This window comes from Erinaceus europaeus, chromosome 8 (assembly GCF_950295315.1).
Source record: "Erinaceus europaeus chromosome 8, mEriEur2.1, whole genome shotgun sequence".
In the NCBI taxonomy this organism is placed as follows: Eukaryota; Metazoa; Chordata; class Mammalia; order Eulipotyphla; family Erinaceidae; genus Erinaceus; species Erinaceus europaeus.
In genome coordinates this window covers 109,619,051-109,632,387 of record NC_080169.1, presented here as the reverse complement: position 1 = coordinate 109,632,387, position 13,337 = coordinate 109,619,051, and the positions used below count along the sequence as shown (strand labels likewise).

Below are 13,337 nucleotides of genomic sequence, written 5' to 3'. Positions count from 1 at the left end.
AATAACATTTGTGCTCTACTGGGTGTGCCATAACCCAGCCCATTCTATTCTCTTTTGGAATGATCTATTTATTTAGTGTGAGAAGAAGAAGAGGGAGAGAGGGCCAGAGAAATGCTCAGACTTTGCATCATCTAGGGCTTGGACATGCAAGTTTGTGCTCAAACATGATGAGCTAACTCTGTTCTCTCTGTTATTACCTGCTTTTCATCTTAAACTTTAATATGGAAAATTTGATGTAAAGAATCCAGGTTCTCCTGATCTCTAATTCCATCTCTTAATTTTCCTACAGTATTTTTCCTTTGTCTTTCATCATGATATCACTTCAATTTTCAGGCTCTTTTGCATAAAATAATGGAAATAGGAACTCAAGGTTTAACACGCTTATTCTAAAAGAACTTATTTTCTGAAAGGCTGTCAAGTAGTTTCATTTGATTTCAGTCTATAATGGTGTTTAATAACAAATGGAAATGTTTCTCATTTTAATCAGGGAAAATCAGAAATCATTTCAGATATGATTGTGAGAACTAAAATTATATCTTGTTTTTTAATTCGGTTTTAATAATGAGAATGATTTTTTTCCTTTGAATCAAATTATCTCAAATGTTTTCCATCTGGCCAATGATTTGTATATCTCATATGACTAGTTGAGATGAGAAAAATTATGTAGTTGTCATGAAAAATCTTTTTCCCACTTCTTCTAGCGTTTGCCCTTCTTCCGTAGCCAGTCAACAGCGTCAGGTTGAGCCTGATGTAAAGTTTCCAGACCTCCTTTGAATCTGGAGAGGTGGCAGTCGTTGACTATGTGGGTCATAGTCTGTCTGGAGCCGCAGGGGCAGTTCGGGTCGTCTCTGGCTCCCCAGCGATGGAACACAGCGGCGCACCGGCCATGGCCTGTTTGATAGCGATTGAGGAGGACCCAATCATAACGTGCTAGGTCAAAGCCGGGTTGACACTTGCAGGGGTCTGTGATGAGGTGTTTGTTCTTTACCTCAGCTGACTGCCAACTCTGTTTCCAAGAGACTGGAACAGAGAATTTTTCCCACTGAAAAATTACATTTTCAGAAGTATAAAAATGTACTATAGATTTCAGTGGAGGTGTGAAATTTGCATTTCATTAGTATATTCTAAAGTATATAGAATAGAATTTTTAATTTATTTTTATTTAAAGTTATCTTATACAATTTATTTGATAGTTGGCTGATATTTCTAGCCTATTTTTAATGTATTAGTAATAAAGTTGGCAAGTGTTTCTTTGATACCTGTCTAACTCTGGTGCATGAAATTTAACTCTTTTTTTTTTTTTTGCCATTAGTACCTGTAGTTAATTTTGTCTCAGTAACTTAAAACCCAATTCTGACCCAACAGGCAGAAGAATATTGATATTCTCTCTCTGTCTGTAGTTTTCAAGTGAAAATTATCTCATATGAAATAAATCAAACTTTAAAAAAAGTCAGTGTTTTCTTTGACAAGGCAAAAACCACCAGGACTCTCTCTGTCTTTCTCATTTCAGGCTTGGTTTCATAGCATTAGCGAGAACAATAATGAGAGAGAGAGAGATTTAGGTGCTTAAAGAAGAATCCACAAATTCTTAAAGCAGTCTAAGCAAAGAATAGAGCACTACCATCTTGTATTCCACTAGTGGACAATGTCAAAAAGAGAATCAGCAGTCATTTGAAGATGCTTCCGTAGAAGAACACAGACCAGATGGAATAGCAAAATGTGGGTTTAATGACATCAAAATCTCACCACCCTGTTATAATGCTTTAACCCCATGGTCTTGTATTTAGCTCAACACAGTTGCTTTAAAGAATTTGAGAGCTATGAGATACTGTATTAGCCACATCAGTAAAGAAGGTCTTAAGAAATCAAGAATTTAGGGAGTCGGACGGTAGCGCAGCGGGTTAAGTGCAGGTGGCACAAAGCACAAGGACCTTTGTAAGGTGAATTTTTAAAAAAATATTTATTAATGAGAAAGATAGGAGGAGAGAGAGGAAGAACCAGATTATTACTCTGGTACATGTGCTGCTGGGGATTAAACTCAGGACCTCATGCTTGAGAGTCCAACACTTTATCCACTGAGCTACCTCGCAGACCACGAGAGGTGAAATTTTTTTATTAGTCATTTAATCTTGATTTACAAAATTACAAGTTAACAGGGGGTTCAACTCCACACTGTTCCCACCACCAGAGTTCTGAATCCCCAGTTCTCCTAAGGTTGAAGATATGGGTTGACTATTATTTCTACAACTATCTGTCTATATTTGCCCATTTTTTTTTCATATGGTCCCATCTTCTTTTCCTTTCCAAGCTACTCAGGCAACTACTACTACATCCAAATGTCCCTCCCTATGGGCCTGATGGAGTTGGAGTTCAGGGCCTTCTGGCCCTTTCCCCTAGCATTTCTTCCCCAATGGGAATTTAGATTAAAATTCTTTTTTTTTTAATTCACAAATTTAGAGATTTAATTGTTTGTTTATTTATCTATTTTGCCTCCAGGGTTATTGCTGGGGCTCGTTGCCTACACTATAAATAGACTATTCCTGGAGGCTATTTTTTCTCTTTTGTTGCCCTTGTTTATTATTGTTGTTATTATCATTGTTATCATTGCTGTCGTTGTTGGATAGAACAGAGAGAAATTGAGAGAGAAGGGGAAGACAGAGTTAGACAAAGATAAGACACTTACAGACCTGCTTCACTCCCTGTGAATTGAGCTCCCTGCAGGTGGGGACCCAGGGGCTCAAACCAGGATCCTTACACCAGTCCTTGCACTTCATACAATGTGTGCTTAACCTGCTGCACTACCACCACAGGTCCCTAGATTAACATTCTTTATGAGGTGCAGAAGGTGGGAGTTCTGGCTTCTGTAATTGCTTCACAGCTGGGAACATTGCAGTCTGCATTCATTTCAGGACCAGTCTTCCATGAGTGGCAAGGCAGGGTGACTCGGCCTCCCTTTGGAGACTGGGGCAGTCACTACCATCTCTGCTTTGTGGTGAGTGCAAGGAAGTTATGATTATTTCCCTGATGGAAGTGTCCAGTGATGGTGGAGAGAGGGATCTGCTGGAGGTCTCAGCCCATCATATTTGCATGAGAATCCAAGGATTCCCTGACTAGGGCACTATATGATGAGGTGGTGTGATACTGAATAAAAAAATACCATTATTAAGTGGGCCAGCGTTTTTTTCCTTATCCAACTTTTGTAGTCCTCTCTTTATCTGAGGACCTTATACTTTGTCCCATTGAGTATCATTTATTGTACTCAACCAGAATTAGGTTTTTGGGATCTGTCTCCTTTCTGCAAGATTGCCAAGCTAATTTGGTTTAAGACTGATTGATTAGAGAATTTACAATGCCTTCTTTAGGCACTTCTACTACTATTCTAGGTTTATTAGGCCTAAGTCTTATCGCAGAGGAATACTGAGCACATTTTTTAGTTATGTAATTGTCCCCTTGCTTATGGATACATGTACACCTATACCCAGTACCCTAAACCCTAGCCTGTATCTAGTCTTTGTAACTTGTTAGATGATGTGCCTGCCATCTTAACATGGAACTAGGTGGTCCCATGTGTTAATAAATATTTCGTCAGATTTGAGAAGTTGGGAGGCTGACATGATAGGTGAAATTTTCTATGTGAACTTACAACTCACAAAGACAAAGAAAAATGTCTGGTCATAGTTTATCATAAAAACCAATGAATCCCTATAGTAATATTTTATGATTTTTGTTTGTTTATTTGTTTGGTTTTGTTTTCAAGACAGAGGGTGAAAGAGACCACAGCAAACCTTTCTTCAAGTTGTTGAGGGCCAGGCTTAAACCTTGGTCATGTACAAAACAAAGCAGCTCATTAACCAAATGAACTATTTTACCAGCTCAAGAATGTTTGAAGTCTTAAAGGGTATTCTAACAATGAGCTGTTGAAGATATGCTAATAAATACAGAAGATTTGCATCATACACACACACACACACACACAAAAAAAAAACAATTATATAACTTTCAGAGTCTCCTGTTACATGGATTAGAATCTGTAATCTAATGCATCTATAATCTTAAATATCTGTATTCCCTAAGGGTCTGCAGCCTTTAAGAAAAATGTATGGCTAATATTGCTTGAGCCACTTGCATCCTCACCTCACAGACTCTAGATAGTGTTTAAGTGGATCTGGTCTCCATTTCTATCTAAGGAAACTCACCCTGTTTAGCTTTGTTAGACAGTAACTTCTACTTCAAGCTGCACCTCTGGTTTCTACTGTGATTTTATTATTCAGGATTGAATAAAGATACAGGTCTTGTGGAAACTACAGTGGCATTAGATGGCTATATTGCTACCAAGTTTATTGCTTGGGCTTGGTGCTGGTACCATGACGCTACTGCTCCCAGCAGTGATTTTATCTTTTTTTTTTTCTTTCTATTTTATTTGATAAGACAGAAATTGAAAGGGGATAGGAAGAAAGAGACACCTGCAGACCTACTTCACTACTCAAGGAAGTATTTATTCCTACAAGTGGGGAGAAGGGGTTCCAACCCAGGTCCTTGAACATGGTAATGTATGTCAACCAGATGTACCACTACCTGGTGCCCCCAAACTTACAATTTTTGAGCATTTAGTGTTCTCATTAACCAGCAGTGGGCTAGATGCCTTGCATTCTCCTGATTTAATGTTCACTCCACTCCTAATGTTAGTTTTATGTTTAGATCAGAAAATGGTTTACAAGGTTAATCTCAGACTTCTTACCCTCTCTATTATTGTCTTCTTGTGATCCTGGGGCCTCAGACATTTGTGATTCTTCTGCTTCTAGGTTGATTCATGAGAGAAAGAGGAAGGAGAAGAGAGAGAGAGAGACTCAGGCCATACCTGCATTTTGTTAACTGTAGAAGTCTCCCCAGGTTGTACCAGTCCCATGGAGGGTGAGGAACTTGAACCTGGGACTTCACACATGATAAAATGCAAACCCTACTGGGTGATCTATCTCTCATCCCCACTTCAGAATTCTTAAAATCAAGCATTTGTTAATTGACAGGATTTAGACTGGAGCAAAGACTTAATTGATTGCATTTTGCTTTGTGTACAGGTCTGCATTGTCTTTATAATAAAGACTCTTGGATCCAAGCTAAATCTCAATAGTTAGAGTGAACATTGGCTTCTGTAATTGCTTCTCCACTGGACATGGGCATTGGCAAGTCCATCCATAGCCCCCAGCCTGTTTCTATCAGTCCCTAATGTGGTAAGGAAAGATAAAGAAATACCTCTGGAGGAGAGATGAAGTTCCAGGACACACTGATGAGGTTGTCTGCCCAGGGAAGTCAGGATGGGTTTGATCTCCAGCACTGCATGGGTGTACCATGAGCGGCAAAAAGGGAACCCCACAGGTGGCCAAGCAGTGCTTCGGGGACTCTCTCTCTCTCTCTCTCTCTCATGTGTGTGCACATGCCTCAAATATGTGGAATGAAAAATACTAGGCTAAAGATATGGTACAGATATGGGTCCCTCAGTTTAGTACCAGGCACTTCATTAGAAAAGGAGAAAGAGGGAGTCGGGCTGTAGCGCAGCGGGTTAAGCGCAGGTGGCGCAAAGCACAAGGACCGGCATAAGGATCCCGGTTCGAACCCCGGCTCCCCACCTGCAGGGGAGTCGCTTCACAAGCGGTGAAGCAGGTCTGCAGGTGTCTATCTTTCTCTCCTCCTCTCTGTCTTCCCCTCCTCTCTCCATTTCTCTCTGTCCTATCCAACAACGACAACAACAATAATAACTACAACAATAAAACAACAAGGGCAACAAAAAGGGAATAAAAAAATAAATTTAAATTTAAGAAAAGGAGAAAGATAAGGAGCAGGAAGAGGAAGAAGAGGAAATTGAAAAATGAAGGAAGTAGAAAGCATGAGGAGAAAATTGATTCTAATGGATTAAAAGTCTATGGCAGGGCAGGTGGTAGGTAGCTCAACCGGTAAAGGAAACATATTACCATACAAAGGACTGGGGTTCAAACCCTTGGTCTCCACTTGCAAGGCACAATGCTTCAGGAACAATGACTAGTGCTTCTGTTGTCTCTCCTTCCCTCTCTTGCTCTTTGACTTTTTGTCTCTCTTTCTCTCCTCTTATCATTATTTGCTGTCTCTCACCTTTATCAAGAAGAGAAAGAAAGATAACAGAAAAATAGCCACCTTAAATGGTGTCAGTCATGTAGTCATGATACACCAGTGATAAGCCCAGAGGGGAAAAATATATGAAAATTCGATTTGAAAAAAAAAAAGGAGAAAGGGAGTTGGGTGGTAGCACAGCGGTTTAAGCTCAAGTGGCATAAAGCTCAAGGACTGGCATAAGGATCCAGGCTCCAGCCCCTGTCTCCCCAACTGCAGGGGAGTTGCTTCACAGGCAGTGAAGCAGGTCTGTAGGTGTCTGTCTTTCTTTCCCTCTCCTTGTCTTCCCCTCCTCTCTCCATTTCTCTCTGTCCTGTCCAACAACAACAACATCAGTAACAACCACAATAATAACTACAACAATAAAACAAGGGCAACAAAAGGGAATAAATAAATGTTAATAAAAAATTTTAAATCTTTAAAAAAATGAAAGAAAGTGCCTCCTGTTAGCAGAATCTTCCAGAGAGCAGAAATTAACAAGAATTAGAATTGAATAGAGTGAGTATTTGGGGACATGTCTTCACGTTAAGGTAACGGATGTACATCCTGTGTGGCAGGGCAACTATGGTTTACAAGGTCTTGTGTGAGTTACCTTAGCAAGAGGTGTTCCTACTGTGGCTTTTTTAACAAGTCTTCTGGGTATGTGTAACAGGGCTGGGTGAATGGAGGCATTTGCAAGTTAAACTCAGGGCTATTAACTTCCACTCTGTCCTAGGAATTCTTTCTTTGCATTTCAGAGGAAATTAGTGAGAAGGTACTAGGCTGAGGTCACTGCCCCCATTCCAAGGGAGCTCACAGATGGGAGAGTCCCATTAGAAACTTTGAGAGGCTGGAATTTGGTTTAGAACCCTCCCTGCTGAGCTTCCATCTTTGTAGCAGTAGATTGCAGTAGGTGTTGGCAGAAAGGGAAACTCGATTTTTACCCTGGTTGTTGTTCTTCTTTTTATGCTCTACTAACTTTTTAGTGAAATTTAATTTTAGCAAACTAATAGCAATGCCATTCCCCAGACTCCAAACAGCTTTGTCACCCTCCACCCCCAGCCAACCATTAATGGAACACTAATATATTTTGACATAGAGGGACAAGATTGAATTACTTGCCTTTGTACTTTACTTCCCCATGTTCTAGTTGTCTGTTTTCGTGTTATAAGTTGGCCTGGAAAATACCTATTGGGAGAAGATTCAGGGCACTGGAGTTACCAGCCAGAGGTAACTCAGGGAAGCCCTATCATCTTGTCATGTGTCCCCCAGAGGTAACTCAGGGAAGCCCTATCATCTTGTCATGTGTCCCCCAGAGGTAACTCAGGGAAGCCCTATCATCTTGTCATGTGTCCCCCAGAGGTAACTCAGGGAAGCCCTATCATCTTGTCATGTGTCCCCCAGAGGTAACTCAGGGAAGCCCTATCATCTTGACATGTGTCCCCCAGAGGTAACTCAGGGAAGCCCTATCATCTTGTCATGTGTCCCCCAGAGGTAACTCAGGGAAGCCCTATCATCTTGTCATGTGTCCCCCAGAGGTAACTCAGGGAAGCCCTATCATCTTGTCATGTGTCCCCCAGAGGTAACTCAGGGAAGCCCTATCATCTTGTCATGTGTCCCCCAGAGGTAACTCAGGGAAGCCCTATCATCTTGTCATGTGTCCCCCAGAGGTAACTCAGGGAAGCCCTATCATCTTGTCATGTGTCCCCCAGAGGTAACTCAGGGAAGCCCTATCATCTTGACATGTGTCCCCCAGAGGTAACTCAGGGAAGCCCTATTATCTTGTCATGTGTCCCCCAGAGGTAACTCAGGGAAGCCCTATCATCTTGTCATGTGTCCCCCAGAGGTAACTCAGGGAAGCCCTATCATCTCGTCATGTGTCCCCCAGAGGTAACTCAGGGAAGCCCTATCATCTCGTCATGTGTCCCCCAGAGGTAACTCAGGGAAGCCCTATCATCTCGTCATGTGTCCCCCAGAGGTAACTCAGGGAAGCCCTATCATCTTGTCATGTGTCCCCCAGAGGTAACTCAGGGAAGCCCTATCATCTTGTCATGTGTCCCCCAGAGGTAACTCAGGGAAGCCCTATCATCTTGTCATGTGTCCCCCAGAGGTAACTCAGGGAAGCCCTATCATCTTGACATGTGTCCCCCAGAGGTAACTCAGGGAAGCCCTATCATCTTGTCATGTGTCCCCCAGAGGTAACTCAGGGAAGCCCTATCATCTTGACATGTGTCCCCCAGAGGTAACTCACAGAAGCCCTATCATCTTGTCATGTGTCCCCCAGAGGTTCCAGTGTCTGTTCTAAATGTCTGTGAATACCTGGCAACAACAAATACTATTGTTTGTGAGGCAGGACTTTATATTGGAGAACAATTTTCAGAGTAATAAGTACCTTGGCAGTAGTGTCTGTTGAACACTTCCATTATGTCAGCCATTTTAAGTAAGCATATCACCCACATTGACTCAATTTGATTTTCATACTATTGTTTCAAGAAAACTGTTATTATCCTTCTCTCACTTTATCTAAAATGAAGCTATAGTCTCCAGATTAACTAGTAAGACAAAATTGAAAAGTGAAGGAATTAGAAGACATGAGGAAGAAATTGATCCTAATGGATTAGAAGCCTATGAGGGATGCCGGGGAGTAAGTAGCTCAGTCAATAAAACAAACACTGGAAGAATGTCAATCCTAATTCAGGCAGCCTTACATGGAATTTAAACTCTTGACCCATACTTAGTTGATCATTTTGGAGGTAATGTGAAATAATACATGAATTCATTTAAGATCTTGAAAGCTCTAGTCAAGTGATAGGTCTTACTACTTATTATCCATACTATGCTACCCATAAATCTGGAAGATTAGTGGAAGTTATAGTTTAAGAGGCAACAGAGTGTGGTTGGCATTAACTGACACAGATGAGAACATAAGAGGTAGAAGTATATGAACAGGGAGTTGTTGCTGGTAGATTTTTATTTTCTTTGTGGGGCAGGGGGAGTAATAGTTTACAACCAATTGTAAAATACAGTAGTTTATACATGTGTAACATTTCTATTTTCCACATAACACTCTAACCCCTACTCCCCACCTAGATCCTCCCTCCTCCACCATCATGTTCCAGGACCTGAACACTGCCCTCCACCCCATAGTCCTTTACTTTGGTGCAATACACCAAATCCAGTGCAACTTCTACTTTGTGTTCTCCCTATTTTTATTTTTCAACTTCTGTCTATGAGTAGGATCATCTCATATGCTGATGGATTTTATAAAACAGGATTCAGGTCTGGTAAGATAGTTTACTTGGATAGAGCTCTTCAACTGCTACTGCAATCAGGCATTTGTCCCACTTGAGAAGATTAGAGCTCATTCCTCTTGTAGATCAACAAAAGATCCTTCAACAGAGCTCTTTCAGTCACTGCCCTTCCCTCTTCTCTTGTTGTGAAGTATGTTGGACCATCCTTAACCATATTTTGTCATTATAATCACATCTACTAGAACATTAGAGCCCAGTGTGCTCAGTTTGGATGCATCTAATTGATTGTGGAACTAAACATATGCTTCCAGTAGAAATGTGTAAAAGCAACTTTGATAGGAAGGGACTCCAGAAGTTTTTTTCTATTTCCATGTTCTTTTTTTTTATTCCTTTATTGGGGAATTAATGTTTTACATCCACAGTAAATACAATAGTTTGTACATTCATAACATTCCCTAGTTTCCCATATTTTCTATTTCCATGTTCTTATCTAAACTCCAGACATTTGAATCTTTGGAGAAGTGATCATTAGGGAGTTTCAGTATTCTGACAGAGAACCAATATTTCTGGTGTGTGTGTGTGTGTGTGTGTGTGTGTGTATTTTATTTTGTTTTTTCTTTCAAGGATGAAGAGATTCACGTTGCTTTAGTTTCTCTCAGTGCATAGGAGTCCTAGTTCCACTCTAATTAATGTCTGATCATTTGGTTCTTTTTTTTTTTTTAATAGTCCCCAGTCTGTCCCAGACCGCCTGAGGATCCGAGTGAACAAAATCAGTTCACAAGACTATGAAGGATTCCACTATGACAAAGAGAAACTCCAGGAAGCTTGTAAGTTGAAAGTATCTCTTTGATTTTCTGTGATCGGTAATTTCAAAATTTTGGTTTGATGAATAGATTTATCTCCCATCATAAAGACAGAGATAGACAATTAAAGGAAATCGTAAGCATATGAGAAATTCAAAGTATCATATTCAAACTGAAGAAAGTAAAACTTAAAAAAGAAAGTATTGGAATAAAATTATCCTATATTTAAATGACAAATTAGGCTTTCTTAGTCTACTAACCCTTTAGGGAAAGAGTTGGTGCTATTGTATGATGTGGGACCATCTAAAAACTCTTAAGAAGGCACCAACCTCTGCCTGAAACCTGCATTACCAAATACTCTCCTTGTTCTTCATGCAGACATGACAAAATTATCCATGAAAAGATACCCCAGATTTATAGCTACTGTGTTATTATGTCAATATGATGTCAGAGAAAGACTCCATATTCAGTGTTATGAAAAACTGCTTCATTAGTGATAAGGTGCCATTATTTCTAAAATGGAAGCAACAGGCAAATAATTTCTCAGTGCTTCCATGTCCCATATCCTTCCTTAGACATATAGCTGTGAACTGTCACAATTTAGAATCTTAGTCCACACAATGACATGTGATGTAACTGTTTCAAGTGTGCATGAGGAAATTAAGACTGAAAGTTATCTTAGGTATTAGAGGTTTTCACTATTAAGAGGCTCAGATGTCAAGTAGGGTGGGGTCAGTGAAGATCAAGAGCAGTGTCTAAAAGCAGGTGGGCAAGGATGCCAGCAGATGGAGAGGGGGATTAGAACTAGAGACAAAAAAACTGAAACCTAAAATGGCCTCCAAGGGTGGACCTGTCTGGAAGTATACAAAAAGATAAAAGTGGGCATAAATGGAATAGCACTGCTAGGAGAATGACTCTATGTCTGATTCCTGACCCTGTGATCTGGAGTGGGCCTAGGAGGGAGATCAGAGACAAGACATTGTCTTGTTAGGTTGCAGGTACTCTTTGCTCTGAAAGCCTCAGTGAGAATAGATCTATTTCACTGACTGTGGTAGGATATTCTCGGTGAAAGTCTGTCTTACGTTCTCTTCTCTGTTTAAGGTTCTTGAATTTTTTGCAGACTGTTCTGGGTGAAAGTCTTAGGTTCTCCACTCTGTTCAAGGTTATTGAATTCTTTGGCTTCTTTTCCTTATATTTCAATACCCTTTAGTTCCTCCGCAACCTTCTGATTCTGTCCTTTTCCCTCCATCTTTTGATAGGAATGCTATTGTTGGTGAAGCAGTTTCTTGAACTTCTACACCTTTTATACTTCTAAATAGCAAACACTAGTGTCTGATATAAAATAGATTAAAAATGGCAGACCAACGCAAAACCCAATTTAATATGTAATGAGATGGACAGAGATGTTGGAGTTGGGTTTTGTAGATACAATGTAGATAAAACTGACTTTTAAAGACTATTGAACAGACAAAATAATGTTTTACATTTTCTCTCATTCACATCTTCTACATCAATTCTTAATTTTTAACTAAAAAAGATAATGGATCTCAAGTCAACAATATTTTCCAGTTTGCCATAAAACCTAAAAAATGTCAGACATGCATAGAGAAGGATTTGGAATTCTTGGCTAAAGTAAGGTATGTGGCTTATCTGTGGATTTCAGTTATCTCATCTATCTTTTCTGTGATATGATCTGTTCACTATTTCTACAGGTGATTGTAATTTGAGTTCTATAAGACTGATGTCATTTCCTGGCAAGAATGTCCCTCATCATATCTTATGTTACGTTATAAACCTTCTATCTGGAGAAACTTGTTTTATCAAATGAGGAAGGTGGACTTGGCAAAAATATAAGTCCAATGCATTTATAAATACCTTCAGGACTGCAAGGCAGAAAAAAGCTTTCATATGGAGCCAAGAACTATCTCATCCTAAGTACTTTGAAGAAAAATATATATATATATATTAATTAGAAGTAAAAGTGGCCAACCCCATCATTCTACTTTCCATATGTGATAATGATGCTTCTAAACTGTGGTTGGTTAGAAAAACCTGTCCCTTGGGGTTGTGGATTTGCTCTGATTTAACTCTTACTGATTTTCCTGGCTCCAACTTGTAAGTGACCACAGATTTATAAGAAGGCTGATGGAGTTCAAGTTAAATATACAGTCAAAAACGAGTTCAAAACCATACATGAAGTATATTCCCAAGCATGCTATTTCAGAAGCATCAACTAAGTGAACAGAGCCAAGTATATATAAGTGAAACTACCTGCATTCCAGGAGAACAAAGGAAATAAGTCCCATTAGGTCATTCAAAACTCGAAGTCTAAACTAGAACAGTACCATGTCACTCGGTTTGAAATCTAGTTCTCTTTTTTGATGACATGCCACATGATTTATGCAGGCAGCAAGCATGTGACTGTTTTCCATCACTGTTTAATAGTCTTGTTCACATGAATTCATCTTCTTTTACCAGCTCTAATGCTTGTTGTCTAACAAAGCCCTGTTTCCATTTGCAAGGCAAGACTCCACAGTAATTACAGGATGGTGGCCCTTTTAATTGCCTAATTATTTTTGGCATAGAGAAAAGAGGTTATCCTATTTAAAATAGTTTGCAACCTCTTCCATTAGCTCACCTGGGGGACATCCCTTCTAAAATAATATGAAAAGGTTAGTCAGGTCAGCCCTCCCTACAGTCTTTGCTGCTAAGTTGTAGTTTCATTTAAAACAGTTAGTCATATTCTCTAGATTACGGATTTTTAACTATGGTTGTGATGTCCAAGATAGAAAAATCTATCCTGGAGCCATGTGGTGGTTTATCTGTTTAAGTGCAGACCCTATAGTACGCAAGGACCCAGATTCAAGCCCCTGGTCCCCATCTGTAGGGGGAAAGCTTCATAACTGGTGAAGCAGAACTACAGGTATTTCTCTTTCTCTCCCTCTCTATCTCACCCTCCTTTCTCAATTTCTCTCTGTCCCTATCCAATAATAAATAAATAGATGATTAAAAAATAAAAGTCTACCCTTACTTAAAAGGATAAGTTGTGTACCTGATTGAGCATACACATTCCTCTGCCCAAGAACACAGACTCAAACCCCTGGTCCTCAACTGCAGAGGGGTTGGGTGGATTTTACAATCAGTGAAGCAAGGCTGTCGGTGT

The 13,337-nt window shown here is 39.9% G+C and overlaps 1 protein-coding gene across 2 annotated transcripts in view; it reads left to right on the top strand.

Moving 5' to 3' along the window:
* DGKI (diacylglycerol kinase iota) overlaps positions 1-13,337 on the top strand; it is a 593,672-nt gene that overhangs the window by 440,557 nt on the left and 139,778 nt on the right. For both annotated transcript variants that reach the window (XM_060196647.1, XM_060196646.1), the window contains exon 21: positions 10,098-10,198. In XM_060196647.1, the coding sequence (XP_060052630.1) occupies positions 10,098-10,198 (101 nt within the window). The remainder of the gene's footprint in view (positions 1-10,097; positions 10,199-13,337) is intronic.